Source organism: Diadema antillarum, unplaced genomic scaffold, assembly GCF_040938485.1.
Source record: "Diadema antillarum isolate AM-2024a unplaced genomic scaffold, OU_Dant_1.0 seq00000170_RagTag, whole genome shotgun sequence".
Classification (NCBI taxonomy): domain Eukaryota; kingdom Metazoa; phylum Echinodermata; class Echinoidea; order Diadematoida; family Diadematidae; genus Diadema; species Diadema antillarum.
The window spans coordinates 304,932-327,543 of record NW_027271239.1 but is presented as its reverse complement, the minus strand read 5'-3'; the positions used below and the strand labels follow the sequence as shown (position 1 = coordinate 327,543).

Genomic DNA, 22,612 nt, shown 5'->3' with positions numbered 1-22,612 from the left:
CCCCTCTTCCCTCGAACTTTGATTGCAATTGAAACCCAGAGTAAAGAGTTATTGAAGTTTTTGTAGCGTTACGGACAGACGACGGACGGACAGACACCGCACTCGATCCCTTAGTCTCCCTTACCTCCGGTGGGCTCGACAAAAACCGAATGTAGTTTCAAGTTTACGATGGCGGATGAGGGGATGCCCAAGGGGGGGGGGAGGAGTTTTTTCTTTTCTTTTTAGAACAATACCTTAAATTTGAGCCTCTGCCCCAACCTAACCCCCCCCCCCCCCGAACCTCTTCCATCCCCCATGGGCTTAGTGCTCCTTCGCAAGGGATTCTATTACCCTTGGGATGATGCTATGCAGGGGATTCTATTACTCTAGGGATGCTACCTGCCATGTTTGGTGAAAATCTGTGATATACTTTTCAAGAAGATGATGAAAATCTGCAAATTCCGCTCCCCCCCCCCCCCCCCATTCCCGGAGGACCAAGGTTATACCACGTACAGTTTGACTATTTAAGTCATAAACATGAATCATGATTCAAAACGGCGTTTCAAATAAGTCATAAACATGAATCATGATTCAAAACGGCGTTTCAAATCAGGGTCTCCGGGCCGCGGATCAGAGCGTTCGTGTGGGTTTTCGTCAACGCTGATTCTGGATCAGCTCACCCTCTGACATTGCGTAGCGCACGAAGTCTCTGCTGCTCGAGCCTGACCTCCTGTTGAAGCCCTCTTTTGCCAACTAATCTGCGAGTTTATTGTATGCGTTTTTATTTCGGTGAATACCATCCAATTTGCTGTGGCATTCAGCCTCTGCCCATAGCAAAAGGCTGTCCAATTGGTTCCTTGGTAGAACAGGTGCAGCCATTACTACTCTCAACTCAATCGGACAGTAATTACATGTATTATTACAGGGGCAGATCAAGGCATTCCGTAAAGAGGGGGCGCGTTTACAAAATTAAAGCACGCATCACCCCCCCCCCATTTTTTCTTTTTTTTTCTTTTGTTTAAAAAATAATAATAAATGGAGGGGGGGGGGGACGTGTGCCGGTTGCGGTCCTCCTTGGATCCGCCACTGTTATTATAATAAACAGCCAGATACTAGCATAGAATCGGCGTATGGCGTTGATGTTAACAAGCTAGTGCAAGTATAATATGGTACCGAAACACACGATTCAAAAGACGTACACAAGCGCGCGAACAGACCCGGAAGCGGTGGGATACCCGGTGAGACACGCATGCGCGCAGTGCACTAATGACGTCATAAAATCATGATTGAAATCACGGTTGCGTTCATGCGGTTTCTCGGATTGTGATTCTGGCAGAATCATGATTAAAAACGCCCTTTTTCCGCGTTTCAGATTGGCGTTTGGAAAAATCGCATCAACGCAACGCAACTAAACACGATAGTGCTAACGCGTTTATAAACGCAGTTCCAGTTTCGCATGGTTTGGCTTCGAACATTTTCAATTTATGGAGTCCATGTTCTTTTTTTTCTTTTTTTTGCGCAATTGCGCAATGCCAGACTCGGTGCTATATCCATAAACGTGTGGAACAATGTGTGTTGTATTTTTTTCTTTTTGTCTCATTTATTCATTAAACCTTTTATTTTTATTGTTTTCCTCAGCTAATCGAGGCTATGCAAGATGCCCCTGTGTGGATCAACTTCTCGCCGTGGCTCGCGGGTCAATTTCCGACGGCTAGACCTCCAGCTTCTACCCCGAGATCTCATGCCGCGGTGCGCTTAGTTTTTATTCAAGGCAGCGAAGGGAATATCCAAAGGGTTATGATGTCCACAGCTGTCACGCGGTGCGCTTAGTCTTTATCTAGAACAATGTACCGTTATCATATCTAAAGTTCCTAATAAAAGGGATTATCTATACTGTTTTTATATCACCCTCTCAACAAATACTTCAGTTTTAAACAAAAATCACTCTTTTCATTTACAACATTATTGATTATAATGTATTGTAGTGTACCGGTACATTGTTTTTGAATAATCTTTCATTGTTGGATGGAAATAAAGCGAAATTGGCGTGGTATTAGCGTTTTCACCGTACCGTTTTCACCGGAAAATGATAAATAATTGAAAAATACGGTAACATTTACGAGGAATTGCTTTGTTGTTGTTGTTGTTGTTGTTGTTTTTAGATAAAGGGATATACACTGTATTATAACCTTTGGACATTCCCTTCGCCGTCTTGAATATTAGACTAAGCGCTGTGGACATCATGACCCTTGGATATTCCCTTCGCTGCCTTGAATAAAGACTAAACGCACCGCGTTTACAACAGAACACCTGTGAACATACAGAAGACAGTGCTCTTCTTTGTATAGCGGTTGGTCTCGATTCAGAAGTACAGGGATATAACAACGAGACCAAATTGGTTTAAAATTCATTTATTATGACTAAGCTACTCATTTGGAAATGCTATCATAGCTTGATAAGCATATCTATGCCCGACAAACAACATGACACCAAAAAGGTATTGCCACCTCAGATGGTACCAATATCTGGCCTGGCCCATGGACTACACGGGCCAGGAAAAAACAGTGTGTGTGTATGTGTGTGTGTGTGTGTGTATGTGTGTGTGTCTGTGTCTGTGTGTGTGTCTGTGTGTGTGTGCTCCCAATATGAAAGCTGTATCTTTTGTTGACATGGATCAGGGGCGGATCCAGGAATTCTGTAAAGGGGGGGGGGGGCGTGACTAATATTTCTGGTGCCACTTCCGGGTTTCATTTCATGTTTTTTCTTTTTATTTCTTTTTTTTTAACGAAAAATAAAGGGGGGCGTGCGCCGGTTGCGCCCCCCTCTGGATCCGCCACTGTGGATCAACGAGCTTACAGACGTATGGAACGTGTGTCGCACCCAAATTATTATCTCATAAGTCGCAAAAAATTGAAAACATGACTGCATTTACAGAAATTGGCGTAGAATAAAAAGTACTGAACCAAATTTAATGATTTTGGTATCATGGTCTTCTGCGAAAGATGCTCTTTCTAATGATGTCAATAAATATATTACTTTTAGAACGCAAGGTACTGAAAACCCACCGTTCCGCTTTTTTGGGACAACCGGTATATATAAATATATATATATATATATACAGTAACATATATATATATATATATATATATATATATATAATATACATATATGTATATGTACATATATATTGTTCTATAATTTATCTCGTATACTACATGAATCTTTTGCAAACGTTTGAACAATATTATTTCATGACATGTATACTTTGTACTATGTTTTGATTTTCGTTGATTGGAAATAAACTATGATTGAATTGAACGTTCGGAATAACGAAACATAAATGTTCGGAATAACGAGCCCTATTTCATTTTCGGATTAACGAACATCTCGGTATAGGAATTGGTGTGTTTTGTACCTTTGGATTTGAAGATCCTTGCTTTGGAATAAGGTATCTCATTTCATTTTCGGAAAAAACAATTGTTTTAGAATAACGGACATCACTCCATATTCAATCCGATTGTACAGTTAATGTATTGGGACGGTTATCCCCATGGATAATTACCCCTCCGGGCTGAATACCAGTAAGTAATAGGATTAGGTTCAGGATTTTTTTAAGGGTTAGGATTAATGCTCATTTATGTAGCAGTTATTTGCAGACTTCAATTATTTCTTCCCAAAAGATATTTTGATTATGTTTTCGACCATTATACTACATTCCCGTTTGAATCGCGGATTTTTTGAATATGGAATGGCTCATGGATATAAACACCCCCATTTTACCATTTTTGTCGTATTTTGCGGCACAACAATGTTCTCAAGATCCGCGAAGACTCGATCCTCTGAGACCAACCCTCGGACACCTAATTCTCTGTAGTCTGTGGTTTGTTTGTTCTTTTCAACTCGCATCACGATTTGACCAATCAATCTTGTCCTATCAGGCATAACTTTATTTCACGGCAAACTGCAAAAGGTCAGATGGCTTCGCTTTCTTAAAATCTACGTGGTTTGTGATCTTGTCAGTGTTTCATCGATTTTTTTTTTTTTTTGTATTCATCCTTTTTTCTATTTTTCTTTTCTTTTTACTTCTTTGGCAGAGGGGAAATCTATGTCACGTGCGGGATGTTTTCGTCACGGTCCCATCCACTGTTTTGTTTGTGGTTACCTCGTTCATGCCAAGTCCGTGATAATGAGAATGTGAGCAGCAAGATTTCCCGTATAAGACCATACGGCTCTCAAGCGAGAGCATGCCAGAGTGCAAATAACCATACTATATTCCATCTCAATTTCTCTGGATAAATACTGGGGCACTGAAGAGACAGACACGAACTGTACAATCACCAGCGCTTCGGTAACTTCCACAGCTGCATCTTTTGAAACCATTCTTGAAACTGCTCCAAGAAGAATACTGTCAACATGGAAACTGCAAAGTCAAATCCTGTCACCGACGGCTTTCAACAAAACGACGAAAAGAGTCTTTATGAGGTAAAAGTGATAAACTTGAATTTAAAATGTCTCGCCTTAAAGATTACAGACAATTATAAATTCTAGGTACTTGTGACAGATAAGGAAACAATTACTCTGACCAAATTTAATCCTTTGTTCGGCAAATGGTATCCTTTTCTTTCTGACAGAAATTATTCAACTGTCTAAATCCATTCGAACTTTTGATCCCATTATCCTAGCATCCATACTGAAAAGAATACATTTTCTCGCAGTGTGTTCACAATGTGTTCACACAATCAACTATGTGAGAACTCTCGCTCACAGTGTTAAGATGATATTGCATTGTGGGGTGGCTTTCGACAAAGAGTTTACACAGTAACCATGGTAATGTACTTCAGTTCTCTTTCACACCTGTGAATTGACGATTCACAATGTGGATTGATGATTCACAATGTGGATTGATGATTCCCAAAGTGTTCACATTGTTAATATACTCAAATCTAACAGTGTGAAGAGATTTCACACTGTGTTCACAATGTCTTCACACTTTGTTCTCTCCAGCGGGATTGAGTGACTTGTGATCTCCAAGGTCACCTTGCTTGCAGTTGATAATATGACAAGCAATACAAGCAATTTTCCTTGTCAAACTTTCTTGGTGTGAAGAATAACCTCGTTTACATTAACGTTTCCAAATACAAATTGAACATGTTAGTAAATTAGGCTGCTGCTATATCATCATGGGATTTTATCTGTAAATTTGACTGTTGCCGCATCATTGTGAGATTTTTATCCATCGTTGCATCCTAAGCTTGCTGAAGTTCTTTATTCCCAAGGCTTGTTATTTTGATAGTGAGATTAATAAGTATATACGCACCATTTTTGTTTCCGGATTTAACGGGTTTTTCCTAAAACGAACCTAATTTGAATTTCGGATGAACGAATCCTCGAAATAATGAATCGTACTTTATTTTCGGATTAGTGAATCTTCGAATAAAAAGATCTTCTGAAAAGCAAACCTGAGGAATAATGCCACAAAATGTTCGAATTAGCGGTCCGTAGTTCATTTTCGGATTAACAAACATCTATGTATACATGAAATTTATGAATTTCGGAATGAAAACTTTATTTCACTTTCGGATTAACGGCCATCACTCTTAATATGTTCTTGATGCATTTCCTAATGTCGATGTGGATGGATCAAAGAAAACAATGCTTGAAAACATGTCACCCTAGAAAACTTCAAGTTGCCATGGAAACAGGCAGGACTCAGTGATGCGATGTATTTCTTCGGTGCTTCGCCTAAAGATCCTTCGATGAAATGCAAACGTGAATGAAGTGGTTCAATAAAACATTGTAGTGCGGCATGACATGAGCATGGCTCGGTGGTCCGGAGCCACAATAAACATTGATAACGGGTCACTAACAGAAATTCAAAGAGAATCTTTTTGTTTTTGTCTTCTTTCTTTCGGCCCTCTTATTTTTTTCCTCTGGACACCAACGTTTCAAATTCAAACATTCCAGTAGCTGCCAAAAACAAGTGAGAAGAATTTGTCATCAAACCCTAGCTGTTATATTCTGCTCATTGTGTCTACTGTGAACTTTTTATATTAATGAGTGAGTATTATTTTGTGCTTTACATCCTAGACCTTCTTGGAGAAACTCGGAAAGATGACCACTTCTCAAATTGCCTACCCTCCTGACAAAAGATGCGAAAAAATTCCCGACTGCAGAAAGTTCCTGAAACGAGTTGGTATAACGGTATGACTACTGCAGTAGAAATATCTCAACTAATACTGTATAATAGCGGAGTTCTCACTTTCTGGCCTTATTTTCATAAAGGCACTTCTTAATTGTGTGCAATGAATGATGTGAGCAGTCCAGATATTTTAAAGTGGTCATAGTATTTTCATTACTTATCAAATAGGGGAGGGGGACTCAAGGTCATGGAAAAATTCAGTCTTGTCGCATGTATTGTTTATTGTGATTTTATGTAAATATAGACCATGGGACGACATGGAAAAATCAGCCTAATTTTTGAGTTTCGTAGTCCGCATTTAGGCTCCACCTGAAAATGTGTCTCTTGATGTAATTTCGGGTGCTGAATCCAAATATCAATGTTGCAAAGTCAGCAAAATGCACGTTCTAATGATATTAAGTGCTTAATTATGCAAATGTAACAAATTTATGCAAAATGTGATATTTTCCTTTTTTGTTGGTGGGTCTGCATTTGGATCACCGAAAATTAGCATACAATGTAGTGGGATAATTTCTGTGTGCTGAGTCCATATTCTATATGAATATTATTTAGTCGGAAATGTGCGCGCTTTTTTGATGATAATGCTTAATTATGCAAATTTCACTTAATTATTCTATGCAAAAATCCTGTTATTTTTATTTCATTGTGGTATCATGCGTTTGGACTAATGAAAATTCATAGAGTGGAGTTATTTAGGGTGCTTAGTTCATTTATGAATGATGAGAAATCATCAGCCATCATTTTAACCTGGTACCAGTGCAGTGCTTGATTATGCAAATTATATTAATTTATGCAAAACATAGTATTTTTGTTCTTTCTTCATTTGTGGAACTATGAAAATATTCAAAGTTGTTAAATTTGGGGTGCTGCTTCCAAATATAAAAGTTACTAAATCAGTTACCTGCATGATTGTACTTGATTATTTAAAGTTAATTAATTTATGCAAGATACAGTAATTTCTTCTTTCTTGGTTGGTCTGTGTATTTGCATGACGGGGGAAAATGCCCAGTGGGGTTATTTGGGTTTGGGTCCATATGTAAATGTTTCCAAAATAAGCTGCATGTTGTACAAAGACGGCATGTATCAGTTTTCAGACGGCCTTATCAACCTAAACCTTAATAAAGATACATTGACACATCATTCAAATCTTGGATAAAATTTTTAATGGAATCCATCTCCTTGCAGTGTTAGTCTCGAGTATGTTAGCCACATTTACACATTCTTCATTTGAAACACGTTTGGTTTTAGTGAGCAATTTAAAGCTAGTAAACATATCTTCATTCTCTTCGTGTTCAATGAAATCACAAGCCACTATCTTATTGTAGAGACACAGTGAGTTAATACATTAGAAGGTAAACATACCAAAAAAGGAGATGAGATGAGAATGTGGCCTGAAATGAACTCTAGCAGCACTAGAATTGGGGAAATGTCATCATTAAAACGGTTTAACTTATGCATTCAAAACAGAAAGAGGTATTGGATTCACTGTCCTGCATTCACGTAGCGGGGACCAAGGGCAAAGGGTCAACGTGTGCTTTGACTGAACGTATTCTCAGGACCTGTGGCTACAAAACTGGACTTCTGACGTAAGAAAGAGGCGCATTTTCTATTGTTCAATTTTCTAGTCCTCTTGTATAATTGGAATTCAACATTGATAATCATTGCTTAAACATATCAAACGCAAATACAGACTTCTTTCTCGCTACGCTGTACTCTTTGAATATATATCTACACACACACACACACACACACACACACATATATATATATATATATATATATATATATATATATCTTTTTTTTTTTTTTTTTTTTTTTAATGGATAGTTTATCTTCGTTCAGAGTGCTCAATGTCCGGATGGCACAGCATGTAATGATAACGTTTACACAAGAAGATGACTAAAGGCTCATCAGTGCCTTAATGCCATACTCCGAGTTTCACGCACAGCTTGGGATGCGATCATCCCATGCGGTAGCAAAAAAAAAAAAAAAAAAACATTGGTGAACCTTTATCCATCTTCTTGTGAAAAGGTTCTGATTGGGTAATAAAGGTAGATTGATAGAATTTCTTTAAAATCATTTGTGAGAACTGTGAAAAAAACAACAACGATGGTATATGTCAACGACATTGGTGTTATACACAAAGTAGTTTCATTTAGGCGTGGATGTCACTGGAAGTTCCTTTTTGGTTTGCTTATGTGCGGTTGAAGCGGCTTCAAAACAACTCGCGCAAGCTCCTGAACTGCACTTTAACAGGTGAGAACACTTTTTTTTTTTCCAGTTCACCACCCCTGGTTGAAGTGAGGGAACGAATCCGTGTCGGAGGTGCAGCTCTTCCCAGGGAGAAGTTTGCCCGTTATGCCCTCAACTTCCTCGAGATGATCGAAAAGAATGCTTATATGAATGAAGAAGATCCAATTTACAGTGATAAACTTGGTCAATACCAACTCTTCACATTCTTGTCATTCTTCATCTTCATTCAAGAAAAGGTTTGGGAAAAATCTTGAAATAGCACATCTTCCACAACCATGATAACCTGCCACTCTATCTGGTCGAATCGAAAAGATTCAGATGATTCCTCACTCGGTCTTTTATTGGGATTGTTGTGTTATGGAGAGCGTCCTCACTCGATTCATACTTACTTTTCAATGCGAACACAATCCGAATTTAGGAAGTTACATGCAGTCTCACATTAATTTGAAGCGTTACGCATAAAATACAAACCTTCACAAGGGATCCTCATAGAAAAACAATGATGTATGTAAATTTTCTGAAATTTGTGCTAAGCTTTTGGTCCTAATACAAATGCTTACCTCCGAAAGTTACAGCTGTCATTCTTCAGCAAAATGAACCGTCACACCTTGATCACGTGACGGTCTATTAATACGCTGGTCAGAGACTTTCACAAATTTCACAAAATTAATAATTTCGGATGAAATTTTCAATACAGATGAGGTTCTACCCTAGCATGCTAATTTTGTTGAGCATTTATCATATGTTTTTATCAGGCATCTGATGGGTTTCGGAAAATTATCAGAGTTATGAGTATAGTGTATTTGTCCTTGTGAGTGTATTTTTTTGTTTGTTTGTTTGGTTGGTTTGTTGATTGGTTTACCAATTACTTAAATTGAATCTGTTTGTGTGATCTTAACAGGTGGACGTGGCAGTCATAGAAGTTGGTATGGGAGGAGAGTACGACACGACTAATACTCTTTGGTGAGAACAACTCCTTACAATGATAATAATATATTCAAAAAACGATTTGCTTCAGTACGTCCGCACTGAAGAGATTCGATACACAATGCATATAATTTTCTGATCAGAACTGGTCTTTTTTGCATGTGAGTTTCTGGCGTCATCACTCTCTAACCGCTGTAGAAGCCGCTAGCTTTTGTCGTGGCCTAAAAGGCTTTCACGTTCCGCACCCGGGACTTGATTCAAAAGCAGCTATTTACGATGGAGAATGTCGAGGCAAGGATTGAATGCTCATCAGCGAGGCGTCGGGGAAAGTTTTTGTCAGAGACCATCTTGCTGAATTAATAGGCTCATGTAAACGGAGCCGGGTCGTCACGCAAGACAGAGTAACAATCACAAGAATCACAAGGATCATAACACGTGTTATGATCCTTGTGGGGAAGCTCCTTGGTCAAACAGCCAGTACACTAGTAATCTCTCTTGTATTCTACACGCTTCAGTTCGATTCACTCATGGTTACCGGTGCTAGAAACAACAGCATGACGGTAATACACGTACTTCAGGAGAAAAAAAAAGACTACACGTCAATAGTGACTAACGGTACCAGCTTGCGCGTTCACCCCTTTATAGCTTTGCTGTAAGATCTTATTGCAAATTACAATCACCCAAACGGTCAAAGGCTAAGAATCTGCTATGAGAAAATGTATTATACGCATTTGGTGCAGGTATGGTAGATAACTTAATTGGGCGCCATGTTAGCAATTAAGGTTTGTGCACACCGACGGCTCTGTCAGAATAATGTAGGCCTACTAAATGGCAATGTGCTCAAATTTGGAGATTTGAAGGATCTAAAGCCACTTTGAACCAATATACCCAGGTATATTGGCAGCGCTGGAAGAAAATATGCATTATCATCTTTTTGCATGAGATTATAAATCAAGATATAACCTCACTGATTTAAGTCACCTACTGAAGGGAATGACCTATCACGGAATCAAAAGCTCGTACGTTTTAAATGATTAGCGTTGAATTTAAATATTGATTTCTTCTTCTACGGTTTTTTTTTTCTTTCTTTTTTTTAGAAAGAGAGACATTTTAGAAAAAAAAATCCAAATCTTTAGAAAAAGTGAGAAGATTGTCTTTAGTAGTGAACAAAGAGTCAAAGAGAATGATCAAGATCCACCACTGTATTGCTGTGGTCTAAGCCCGAATAAATCATTGCGAAGGTGTTGCACGCATCAGATTTTACAGGAGTATCATTGATGATTTATTAATTAGATTAATTAGAAATCTTGTAGCTCAATTTAAAATGGGTAGCATAGTTATATTATATATTGAAAAAAGACTGAAGGGCTTTCTTTTCTCTCGTTGTGGCAATGTCGTTTTTATTTCTTTCTGACTGTGTGCAGAATGTGTATTTAACTAGTTCTTATTCTAATTGCAGTGAAATTCGTACTTTCACATTCAATCGAGAGTAAATTCCTTTTCAATTCAACACAATTCAATTCATTTATCTTCATCCTCTTTTTTCCCAACAAAACATAACACAGAATAAATCAGGAATTGGGTGATTGTAATTTATATAAGATATATAAGATATTTTTTAGAGGAACACTGTTTTCCATCATTGTGATTATTTACTATTTTTGTTGCCATGGCAAAGTGCATTGTCTCTTTTTTATGACATCATTCGTGCATATACTTTTATTGTATTTGAAAAAAAAATCCTTTTTCAGACGAGTGTAAGAAAAAATGAAAAAATTGTATCACTTTGGATTATGTCAACTTTTTCTTTTCTTTTTGATGATGGAAATAAATACACTATTGAAAAAATTGAATTGAATTGAATTATATCATGTGCATACATGAGATTTGTCGCATTGCATAGACAACTATTTCTGAGCCCATTTTCCTCGTCAAGCGTTTGCTTTTGATGATGGTCTCTTGTATTTCTGTTATATCTAGAGCTCTTTGATTTGTCTTTTGAACAGCAGGCACATTGTGATTCTTAAGTTTGCGTATAGAAGCCCTATATGTGCATAAAATAACACCTGCTCATCTTTATTTTGCATAATCATGAAATGATATCGTATGCTTGCATCAACCACTTACCTGCTTCAACCGTAAGACTTAAAACAATATTGTTACCAATCAGTTTGTTCAATTGACTTTGTGATGTATTTATGCGTGGACAAGAAATGCAGAAATATAATCAATCAATCATTAAGGTCAAGATGATGTTAAATGTTCACAGCAACATTTAGGCCCTCTTAATGGGTTATATTATTATGTTCAAGCAAAAGTCTGATTTCTTCTTCCGGTATACTCAAAGGTCTTCCACTGTGGCAGGAGTAACTTCTCTAGGTATCGACCACGTGGATCATCTGGGACACACGATCGAAGAAATTGCCTGGCACAAATCCGGCATCTTTAAGGTTAGTTAAGAGGGAACTTGCTTTCCACTTGATATTGATATAAGGAAAATTCAGTTTGCACACTCTTTCTTTCAAAGTGTAATTAGCCCTCCTAAAATGATTATTTGAAAAATTTGCTGTATAATTAGCAGAGGATATTTTGCGGTAATATTAGTAGAAAATCGGACAATCCATTTAAAGGGAAACGTCAGGAATTTTCAAAGTTTTGAATAAATTCTCGAGCCATCATATAGCTGCACGATATGGAGGTTAAGACAGGGTTCCAATAGCCCTTAGGATTCTAATGTCGATCTGGATGTCGGTACGTACGAGCTAAATAATATAGAACGACACAATGGAAGGAATTATGTTCGTTTGCTTGTTTCCAATTCAATTCAATTCAATTTAATTCTACTTTATTCCCATCCAACAAAAGGTAAGGCATAATATAACCTATAACGTTTATAAAATTGTAATATTGAACAATTTGTAAAAATTTCAGGTCATGAAGCATAACAAAAGATATGCATGTACGTCCGAATGAATATGTAACGAGAAAACCAATGAAAAATTGCAATAATGAATGTATATACATATGATGATGATAATAATAGTAATAATATCGGGATTGAAATGTGTGATTTGCTGAAAAGCCGAACTGGTAAGACGTGCATCACTTGAAAAACAATTATGTTAGTAATATAATTATAATATATCCGAAATGTATTTATGTACAATTCAAATATTTTGATAACTGATCTATATGATGTAATTCATGCAAAATAGTATTGCAAACAGCACTAGTTTTAAGGTACAGAGAAAACGCGAAATTAGGATGAAATGTCGATCATTACGGCATGGACACTTCATTGTGTGTTTGCTCGTTTGTTCGTTTGTTTGTGTTTTTGCTCGTTTTTCATCGCAATTGTAAGATTAATCAAAAATAAATCTTGAATGAATGCCTAGTGAGTGTCATTCTTAACTTGCACTAAAGAATCACAATAACTGGATACAGTTGCAAATTCATAACATTAATGTGTAATGTCTCTTTCACAAAGAACGGCCGACCTGCTTTCACAGTTGCCCAGGATGGTGGGGCCATGCGAGTTCTGACCCGCAGAGCTGCTGAAAAAAAGGTGATTAGTTGCTCGTATTCGTTTCTATAGTTGTAAGTAAAATGCCTATAGGAAAAGCAATACACTCAAGGGTGATCACCAATTTGTCGTTTATAATTTATCCAGTTCCACACCCTACAAGCATTGCTTCTTCAGCATTCCTCCCCATCTCCTCAATTTTTAAACTTCAGAATGTGTTTTTTTTTTTTTTGGTGCTGTTTCTTTTCCACCCGATTATTGTGTATTCTTATTGCATTTATCATATTTGTAATGTTGACATCTATTATATGTACTTATGTGAGAAAGAAATGTATTTACAAGTTTTGTTGGAGATGGAAAAATGAATGAATGAATGAAGGAATGAAATGTGTAGCTATACTGGAACAGTTTTGATAATGTCGCTCTTTCTCATTATCTTATTAAAGGTATAGGTGATTTTCTTTTCTTAGTTTGTGTTCAAGCTGTGGTCTTTCATTTTATAGTTCCACTGTTGATTTTTAAGTTTGAACATGGTTCTCGTGAAATCAGACTGATCTGTAGGTAGACCAATCGTTAGAATCTGTGCATTTTTACGCTGTTTAATGAATGGATGCTGCAGGGAATTCACAATTTACAACCGTCATTAATACACAAACTCTGTGTCGTTACCAGAAATGAATTGGGAACATTGTCAAATGCCGTTCAATCTTTATGGAGAATGATTTTGGCTTCAAGACATTCCATCAATAAACAGACAAGAATATCATGATCTGTCACAATCAGGCGACTCTTCAGGTGTGTTCGCCAATCGAACACAACGACTTCCGGGGCAACCCGCTCAAAGTTGGTCTCGTTGGAAAGCATCAACTTATCAACGCAACGCTGGCAGTGCAGATGGCTAAAGCTTGGCTCGAGGAGAAGGACCCAGGAAGATTCGACTTTACGGGTCAGTACTCTCCACCCCCCCCCCCCATCCCCCACCCCCGAATCGACTGAACATACCTGTGTCATCGGCATACGTGTCATTACATAAAGGTACGAAAACAGACATCCAATTCTCAAGGAAATTCAATATTATGTTTTCATTATATTTCGGGAAAGGTTTGGTCTAAGAAGGGAGAAGCATCATAAAAACTTCTTTAAATACCTGAATCCTGTCAATCGAATACAATGTAAAATTATCATTTACACGGTGTAATGTGAAGGGGGTTATTGTGTTAGGCAGTTAGGGGAACGCAATTTTGTGGTAAGACACGGTTTACAATCATTTCGATATGCAGATGATCGCCTTTTTAGTATTTATATTTCTTTGATAATTTAACTCAAGCGACGTTATACATGAACAAATACCTATGAACAAGACAAGATGAAGTCTTTAGAATATTTCTTTTACATCTTTTTCGGCTCTGGCATTAGGTTCAATTTCTTCTTCTTTTTTCTTTTTTTATGTTCGCCAAAAGCTACATTGGTTTTAGCCGGGAAATTTGTTGAGGAATTGCCTTATTACACTAGCCCTTAACCCATGTGGTGAACAGGTGATAGACAACGACTTGCAGGAAATGTACAGACTGTTGCAGGCTCCTGAGTTGAAACGCTGTTTCGAGAAGGTTACCTGTCTTTCGACTACCCTGATGAGGGACAACCAACCAGTCCTCCCTTAAATACCATTTCAAACCGATTGCATGGTTGTTATTCTGGCCATCGTCATTTCATCTGATTTATGTACAAATGTCTTCGCTTTTCACCCTCTTTTTGTGTTTTTTTCTCATAATTACATTACAAGAACATCTTCAACTTTGTTATACCACACTATTCTTACTTCGCGCCTCATAGAATTAACCAAATACAATCAGTGACATTGAAAAAGGTGTGTGGGGCTCTTTTTTTTAAATGATAAACTCTTGCATGCATGTTCTCGAATATTTTCAATTCATGATCTGAGAGAAAAGGAATGTTTCGCGGGAGATAGAAACACCAGCATGACTTGTTCAGATCTTCAAAACCTTTTATCCTTTTGTCTTTCTTTTCGATATCTTATATGGTGGTATTTTCCACTTACTTCAGTTCCGAAGCACCCGGTGGATCCGGACTCTGTCACGGGACTGATTGACCCCACTGGTGAACAACAGTTGACCTACGGAGAGGTCGAAAGGGCAATGCCATTTACTCTTCCTTCTGAGTTTATTCAAGGTAGGTAACGCTATCTACTTAACAAAAGAATTGATGGAAGCAACAAGTAACAATCTTAATCTGGCTAGCCTTTTGACAGGCAGCAACAGTAACATAAAAAAGAACCTAATCAGCATCCCCTGTTGTTTTTGTATTTCTTTGATCAGCACTGGCGTCCTGTCACTGGCCTGGGCGAAACCAAGTGGTCAAAGGCAGCCACGTGACATACTACCTCGACAACGCACACACCAACCACAGTGCGTTTATGTGTAGAGACTGGTTCGCTGAAGCGGCAAAGCGTGACGCGGAGGTCAAGGGAGGGGTCGTCAAGCAAGTGCTGATGTTCTACCTCGGTGGAGATAGACGGGCACAAGACATCATGGCTCCTTTTGTGGTAGGTCATCTAATCTGCGGATGTCGTTCCACACCATATCTCTCTGCTGTACTGTGAACATTGTAATGTGTAAAAGAATTCATTACCAACGCTCACAGAACGAATCAGCTGCGGTTGATGAGAGGATTAAAAAAAAAACGCTCTGTGTTCCACTGGGAGGCTGGACACGCTTGGACCAAGGAGGTATACTTGGCCTCGGCGTAGATTCACTAAAACACGTACAATGTTTAGATGGAAGAAGATGTGTTCTTGTGGTCTTTGGCCTCCAAGCAAACTTTATGTATTGCATGAGAAAGTGCACATTGCCAATCAATGTATCGACTGCAATTAGAAATGCTATTCAAATATTCATTCGGGATGAAAGAAAAAAGTAAAAAAATGTTTATGTATTGATATCTTTCGTTACAGATATTGTGATACATAGAGAGGTTACCATAGTACCCTGGGAAAGATGTTTTATTTTATCTTGTTGGTGTTTTATGTTATTTTTTGTTTCTTTTTGTACTCAGAAGTGTTTTATGAGCTTCCTATATCTCCTGCTGCGTATGTAGGATATTTCAATATTGGGTTTTTTTTTCATTCTATGACGTATGGTTGTCCTCTGAAAACCAGCAATATCGTGTTGATAATGTTGAAAAGGGCTATCCAGTCATTTATCATGAAATTGTAACATGTATATGATATTTCTTCCGAGATTTTGTAACTGAAAATACAATACAATACAATACAATACAATACAATGCAATACAATATAATACAATACAATGTAATACAATGCAATACAATACAATATAAAATACAATACAATGCAATACAATACAATGCAATGCAATGCAATGCAATGCAATACAATACAATACAATACAATACAATACAATACAATAGGCCTACGTCTGGTTACGAGTTTATCACAAATTTTTGCAGGAAAGACAAAAATGAGCAGCAATTGGTGCGATTGTTCATGTAATGGCATGATTTAAAACTACTCGAATTATAATCTTATCTTCAGAAGACAATAGAATACAATTGGAAAAAAGTGCAGGCATTACGTATATCCAAAACAAATAAAATATCAATGCCATTAATTTGACAAACGTTCGCAAGCTAACACATCCATTCACTGAATACGCACACCTTCCTAGGATATACACGCACATATATTATGCGGAATACTGCAGAGTTAACACGAACATGACATGGTATTCCTTTAAATGGATGTATATTGTTAAAGATCTCGCCTTATGAACTTACAGCTAACATGCCGTCGAACCCCCGTTTCAGGCGAGACCCCATCGCCAAACGAAGCTGATGGGGTGCTATACCCCTCTAACAATTCCTCGTTTGAGAGGTGAGGAGTAGATGTATTTGCCCACTGCAAAATAACTTTCTACTCAGGCGTGCCAAACCTGGAGGCCAAGTCAGGGTTTAATGACTGCAACAGCTGTCATATTACGTAAGAGCATGATAAGGATATCTGCCTGTGGCAGACCATTCAAAGTGCACTCAATTTTCTCTATTCTTTCTAAAGTTTTAGATTTTATATTCTATTGAGAAATTCTATTGTCATCCGTTTTGAATTTCGAAAGAAAAAATTTGACCCACAAATAAAGAAAATACAGGAATAAGAAGAAGAGCAAAGTTTGTCGACACACACGTACCATGGAGCTACATAGCCCATGCCAAAACCAAAACAACCTCCTCCTCTCGTGGGTGCCCCCCCCCCCCCCTGTTAGGCCAGGGTCAAGAAACAGGTGTTTTATATCTTTGGTTTTTAAGTCCTTGATTGACAAGATATACACTGGCATTGTCTACAGGGTGTAGCTTCTTCAAACGAGAGATTTGCCTCATGAGATGCCAAAATTCAGGTCAAAATATGAAATAACTACAAACAAATGCTGATATTTTTTTCATAAAGCTTTAGTCTGAAACATCCCTAATAATTTCAAGTGTTTAGATAGGAACATCTACTGTGAATTTTCATTTCGAAATGTAATGCATAATCATATTATTCAAGAAACCAATGCCTAATACTAGCATTCTGTACCTCATAAGACATTTGTATTCAATATGACTGGCAAGGTGACCGGGGTGTAGGACCACTACCTGTGCTAAAGACAAATTTGAAATCTTGGGGACCAACAACGGTATTTAAACAATAGATTATTATTTTCGGCTAGGCCATTTAAATCCAAGTCAGTGAATGCAGATGGACAGGATCTGGTAAGATTACCACCAACAGTGGAGAGACTGTCCTGTACTCTGGGAGAGATGACGGCCAACATCGTGAAGGAGTTGCAGTTATATTGAAGAAAGGAGTTGAAAACTGCATTTTGGAATGGAAACCTGTGAGCAGCAGGCTGATCAAAGTTAGACTGAAGGGAAAGCATATCAATGCCTCAATTCTTCAATGTTATGCTCCAACCAACGATAGTGATGAATCTGTTAAAGATGATTTTTATGAGCAACTACAAGCTGAATTGGACAGAATTCCTAGACACGACATGAAAATTGTAATGGGGGATTTGAATGCAAAAGTAGGTAATGACAACACCAGCTTTGAAAGAGTTATGGGCAGACATGGCTGTGGAAACATGAATGACAACGGTGAAAGGTTGCTCGATTTCTGTGCAACAAATGATTTGGTCATAGGAGGGACACTTTTCCCACACAAGAACATCCATAAGCTGACTTGGATCTCACCAAATGGCAGAGACAGGAACCAGATTGACCACCTCATAATAAATGGTACATGGAGACACTCGCTCCTTGATGTCAAAGTGAGGAGAGGAGCAGATGTTAGCAGCGACCATTATCTTGTAGTGGCATCATTAAGAGTAAAACTTAAGAGAGCAGGCACCAAGAAAACAGGAAGGAGACAGTTTGATGTTCAAAAGCTCAACGATCCCAAGACCAGATCTTCTTTCATTCTTCAGCTGAAGAACAAATTTCAAGCTTTAGCAGATCTTGACGACACTGATAGGGAAATTGATGAAATGTGGGAGAAAACTAAGACGACATTTGTTCAGACAAGCGAAGAGTGGATAGGCTACAAAGGAAAGGAAAAGAAAGAATGGATTTCAGCAGACACATGGGACACCATAAAGAAACGGAAAGAGGTAAAGAAGCTTGTAATTAATGCAAAGTCAGAACGGTTAAAGAAAAAGTATACTTGTAAGTATCAGGAAATGAATAGGACAGTCAAGAGAAAGGCAAGAGCAGATAAAAGGAGCTACTTAGATGGTCTAGCATCTCAAGCAGAAGATGCCGCGAAGAAAGGGGAGCAAGGTAAAGTTTACAAACTTACCAAGATAGTTAGTGGAAAGTGCAGAGGAAAGACAGATGCACCAGTTTTTGATAAACAGGGCCAGACACTTACCACAGAAACGGAAAAAGAAGCTCGATGGGCAGAACATTTCAGTGAAGTGCTGAACAGACCACCACCATCTGTAGAGGCAGACATTCAAGAAGCAGAAGAAGACCTTGACATAAACACTGGCCCTCCATCCAAAGATGAAATTATCTTTGCCATTAAGTCCTTAAGAAATGGCAAATCTCCTGGACAGGACAACCTCAATGCAGAATTGTTTAAAGTAGAACCAGAGATTGCAGCTGGTCTTGAACCACTCTTCAGAGCTGTGTGGGAAAGAAAGCAAATTCCAGGAGACTGGTCCGAAGGTATGATTATTAGAATTCCAAAGAAAGGAAACCTGAGGAACTGTAATAACTGGCGTGGAATTACCCTTGTATCGATACCAAGCAAGATTTTTTCAAAGATCATTGTAAAACGTCTGACGGATGCTGTCGACCAAGAGCTTAGAGAGGAACAGGCAGGATTCCGCAGAGGAAGGGGGCGCATTGACCAAATATTTGTACTGCGTAATATCATCGAACAATGCACAGAATGGCAAAGACAGATCTACATAAATTTCGTTGATTTTGAGAAGGCATTTGATAGTATCCACAAAGAGAGCTTGTGGCAAATTCTGCGTATGTATGGAATACCACGCGATATAGTTCTTGTCATAAAGAGCTTTTACTCACATTTTTCATGCAGTGTTGGAAGCAGTGGTATAAAGTTTGAAGTGAAGTCTGGAGTAAGACAGGTTTGTGTCATGTCCGCACTTCTCTTCATAATTGCCATTGACTGGGTAATGAAGCGAACAACTGAAGACAAGTCAAGAGGTATCAGATGGTCCATTTTCTCAACTTTGGAAGACCTTGATTTTGCTGACGATCTTGCATTAGTTTCTCATACACACCAGCATATGCAAGCGAAAACATCACGCCTGAGTGAGTTTGCACAGCAAATTGGTCTAAAGATAAACGAAAGTAAAACAGAAGTGATGATATTGAATAACTCAGATCCATTACCGATACAAGTGAATAAAAAAAAATGTCCCAACTGCAGAAGAATTTAGATATCTTGGAAGCATTGTGAGATGCGACGGAGGTGCAGGAAATTACATCAAACAACGCCTCAATAGAGCCAGCACGGCCTTCAGAATGTTGAACAACGTATGGAGGTCAAAACAGTATAGCACAAGAACAAAGCTGAGGCTATACCAAAGCTGTGTCCTCTCCACATTGTTGTATGGATCAGAGTGCTGGAGAATGACAGAGAGAGACGTCAGAAAACTGTCAGTCTTCCATACACGAAGCCTCACTCAGAAGAATCCTTCAAATTTTCTGGCCCAACAAGATATCTAATGAAGAACTGCTCTCCAAATGCAACCAAGAAGACATGAGTACTATTGTTCTGAGACGACGATGGAAATGGATTGGGCATGTACTCAGGATGGATGCTCAAAATATCACTCGTGTGGCACTTCACTGGACACCCGAAGGGAAGAGAAAGCGGGGACGTCCCAAGACCACCTGGAGAAGAACAGTGGAAGGAGAATTAAAGGCCCTAAAACATACATGGGGATCTATCCAGAAACTCGCCCAGGACCGTCAGAAGTGGAGGATGTTCGTTGCTGCCCTACATGCCAATAGAGGCATAACGGGCAGTAAGTAAAAGTAAGTAATCAGAAATGATTTGAGTTGAGGTGAGTTGATGTACAAAAGAGTTCTGCAAAAGAATTAACGCTACAAAAAGCCCAAGCTATTTTGACCCCTTCCAGGCCCAAGGGGGGGGGGGGGGCACATTGTGCCCCCTATAAACTTCTTTATTATGATAATGTATGACCGGCATATTTGGCACATGGCTAGAGCAACTCATACTCTACATGACCCAACATTTGAAATTTCTCAAGGTCATCCACTGAGGACACTATTTACCAAAATATAAAGAAATACATAGAAATATGCTAAAATCATGTTTTTTCTTTTCATTTTTTCATCCCCAGTATATATATATATATATATATATATATATATTTTATATCAATCATTTTCATATCTGCCTCAAAGGAAAAGCAAGTCAACCTTCGCTATCTGTTATGGTTGGAATTTCTCAAGGTCAACATACGGGGGCACTATTTATTACAATATAAAGAATGTATAAAACCTATGATATATTGCTTGGAATGAATATTTCATATTTGCAAAATATAGAAATTTTGAGCTTGCAGATTGATAATATAATAAACAAATGAGATTACTGGCAAAGCTTGAGTGAAGATAACACAAAATAAAAGGGTAGTCTATGGAAAATGCTGTAGTTTCGATTGTTTCTATTATATCTATTGTTTGATGCCTATGTCATATAGAAAATAAAGGAAATAAAAAGAATACCATTTCAGGGTAATTCACAACAATAATTACTTCACCCTTTGGTCCTTCAGCAAATTACGGCCGAGAAAACCCCCATTTCTTCCATTTTCATATTGTTTACTGAATTGGAACAGAAAATCATGCAAAATCTGACGAACATGGTTGTCAGTTTACGGTTGCCGTGACAACCAGCAATATCGGACATAGCTAATAAAACTTATACATCAAAATGTGCGCAATAAGATTTTAGGAAAAGTCACCAAATTTGGTTGAAATTGTGTAAAGTGTGTAGGAGTGGCAAACGAAAATATGGTATAGGGACACAATGTGCCCCCCCCCCCTGGGTTTTATAGGGTTAAGCAAAAGACATGAGAAAGGAACTTGATGGTAGATCACCAATACCAATTTCCTTAAATCTGTGCTTGAACCTTGTTATCACATAGTCGACAATGTCAGTTCAATTTTCTTTTTTCCCTTTTTTCTGATTGTCACAGGATTTCAGCTTTGATGCGGTGATTTTATGTGGAAATCGCAGTGTCACTGACAAACTCAACGAAGTTATGGGTAAGTGTGGTGACAGCAACAACGATGCAGATTCCTTGTTTTCTGAAACAAAACAGATGATTTCACAATTTGAAAATGGATAAAACTCAGACAGATTATATGTTCCTTATTTTGTCGGTCTCAGTAACTCGGATTGAGATCTTACATCCCTACACATTCCCTGTTGTAAGGGAACGTATTTAGGCAGGCATTGTTACCATTAATGCAGCAAAACTAATTGAACTTTCACATAATTACATCATATCATTATTAGTCATATTTGTGCCCATCTCATTTTTGGCATAAAAGACTACAAGAAACCGCCTCTGAAGCTGCCTGCTCTACTGAAGAAGCTGGATACATTAGCGGATGCATATCGGGACCTGCACAAGAAGATGACAAACGAGTCGACTCCTCCAAGCAACAGTAATGGCAAGGTTGGGATTCCCATCATTCGAGTAGCACCGTCCGCCACCGAAGCGCTTCAATGGGCGGTGGGACCGCTGGATGATAAATACTGCCCCCTCAACGACGGAGTAATACAGAACCAAGAAATATCACCTTTCGCTGAGCGAGGAGCTCCTCAATCGGCAGATCACCTTCAGATCCTGGTTACGGGCAGCACATACTTGGTTGGCTCGGTACTAAATGTCCTAGATCCAACTCTTGCTACTGGTACCCTTTAGAGCACTAAGGACTCAGGCCCACGTAAGTGGATTTACAGACATTCATTATTCTTGTGGTTCTTGACATTCAGTTTTCCATTGTGCGGATATAACTAAAGAAGATGATTGTGGAGGTTATGTTTTCGGTTCTGTATGTTTGTCGATATGTCTGTCTGTTTGTGGCCAAGAACTTGAGAACGGATGTTGGCATTTTTACCATAATTTCAGGATGTATGCATGATGAG

At 38.3% G+C, this 22,612-nt stretch overlaps 1 protein-coding gene across 1 annotated transcript; it reads left to right on the top strand.

Annotated features, from left to right (window-relative positions):
* The first annotated feature begins 1,680 nt into the window (after window positions 1-1,680).
* LOC139728256 (folylpolyglutamate synthase, mitochondrial-like) lies at window positions 1,681-22,388 on the top strand. Its single transcript, XM_071639216.1, has 13 exons — window positions 1,681-1,728; window positions 4,074-4,461; window positions 6,067-6,180; window positions 7,646-7,764; window positions 8,460-8,667; window positions 9,333-9,394; window positions 11,706-11,808; window positions 12,846-12,923; window positions 13,665-13,827; window positions 14,946-15,071; window positions 15,218-15,444; window positions 21,654-21,723; window positions 22,012-22,388. The coding sequence occupies exons 2-13, from the start codon at window positions 4,393-4,395 to the stop codon at window positions 22,386-22,388; spliced, it is 1,716 nt and encodes a 571-aa protein (XP_071495317.1). The 5' UTR covers window positions 1,681-1,728; window positions 4,074-4,392.
* Window positions 22,389-22,612: the final 224 nt, after the last annotated feature.

Bases quoted from the DNA above. Each gene is read 5' to 3' on its own strand.
- LOC139728256 (XM_071639216.1), top strand. From the start codon at position 4,393: ATGGAAACTGCAAAGTCAAATCCTGTCACCGACGGCTTTCAACAAAAC. The intron at 11,809-12,845 runs GTTAGTTAAGAG...TCTTTCACAAAG, and splicing joins ACAAATCCGGCATCTTTAAG to AACGGCCGACCTGCTTTCAC. The intron at 12,924-13,664 runs GTGATTAGTTGC...TGTCACAATCAG, and splicing joins GCAGAGCTGCTGAAAAAAAG to GCGACTCTTCAGGTGTGTTC.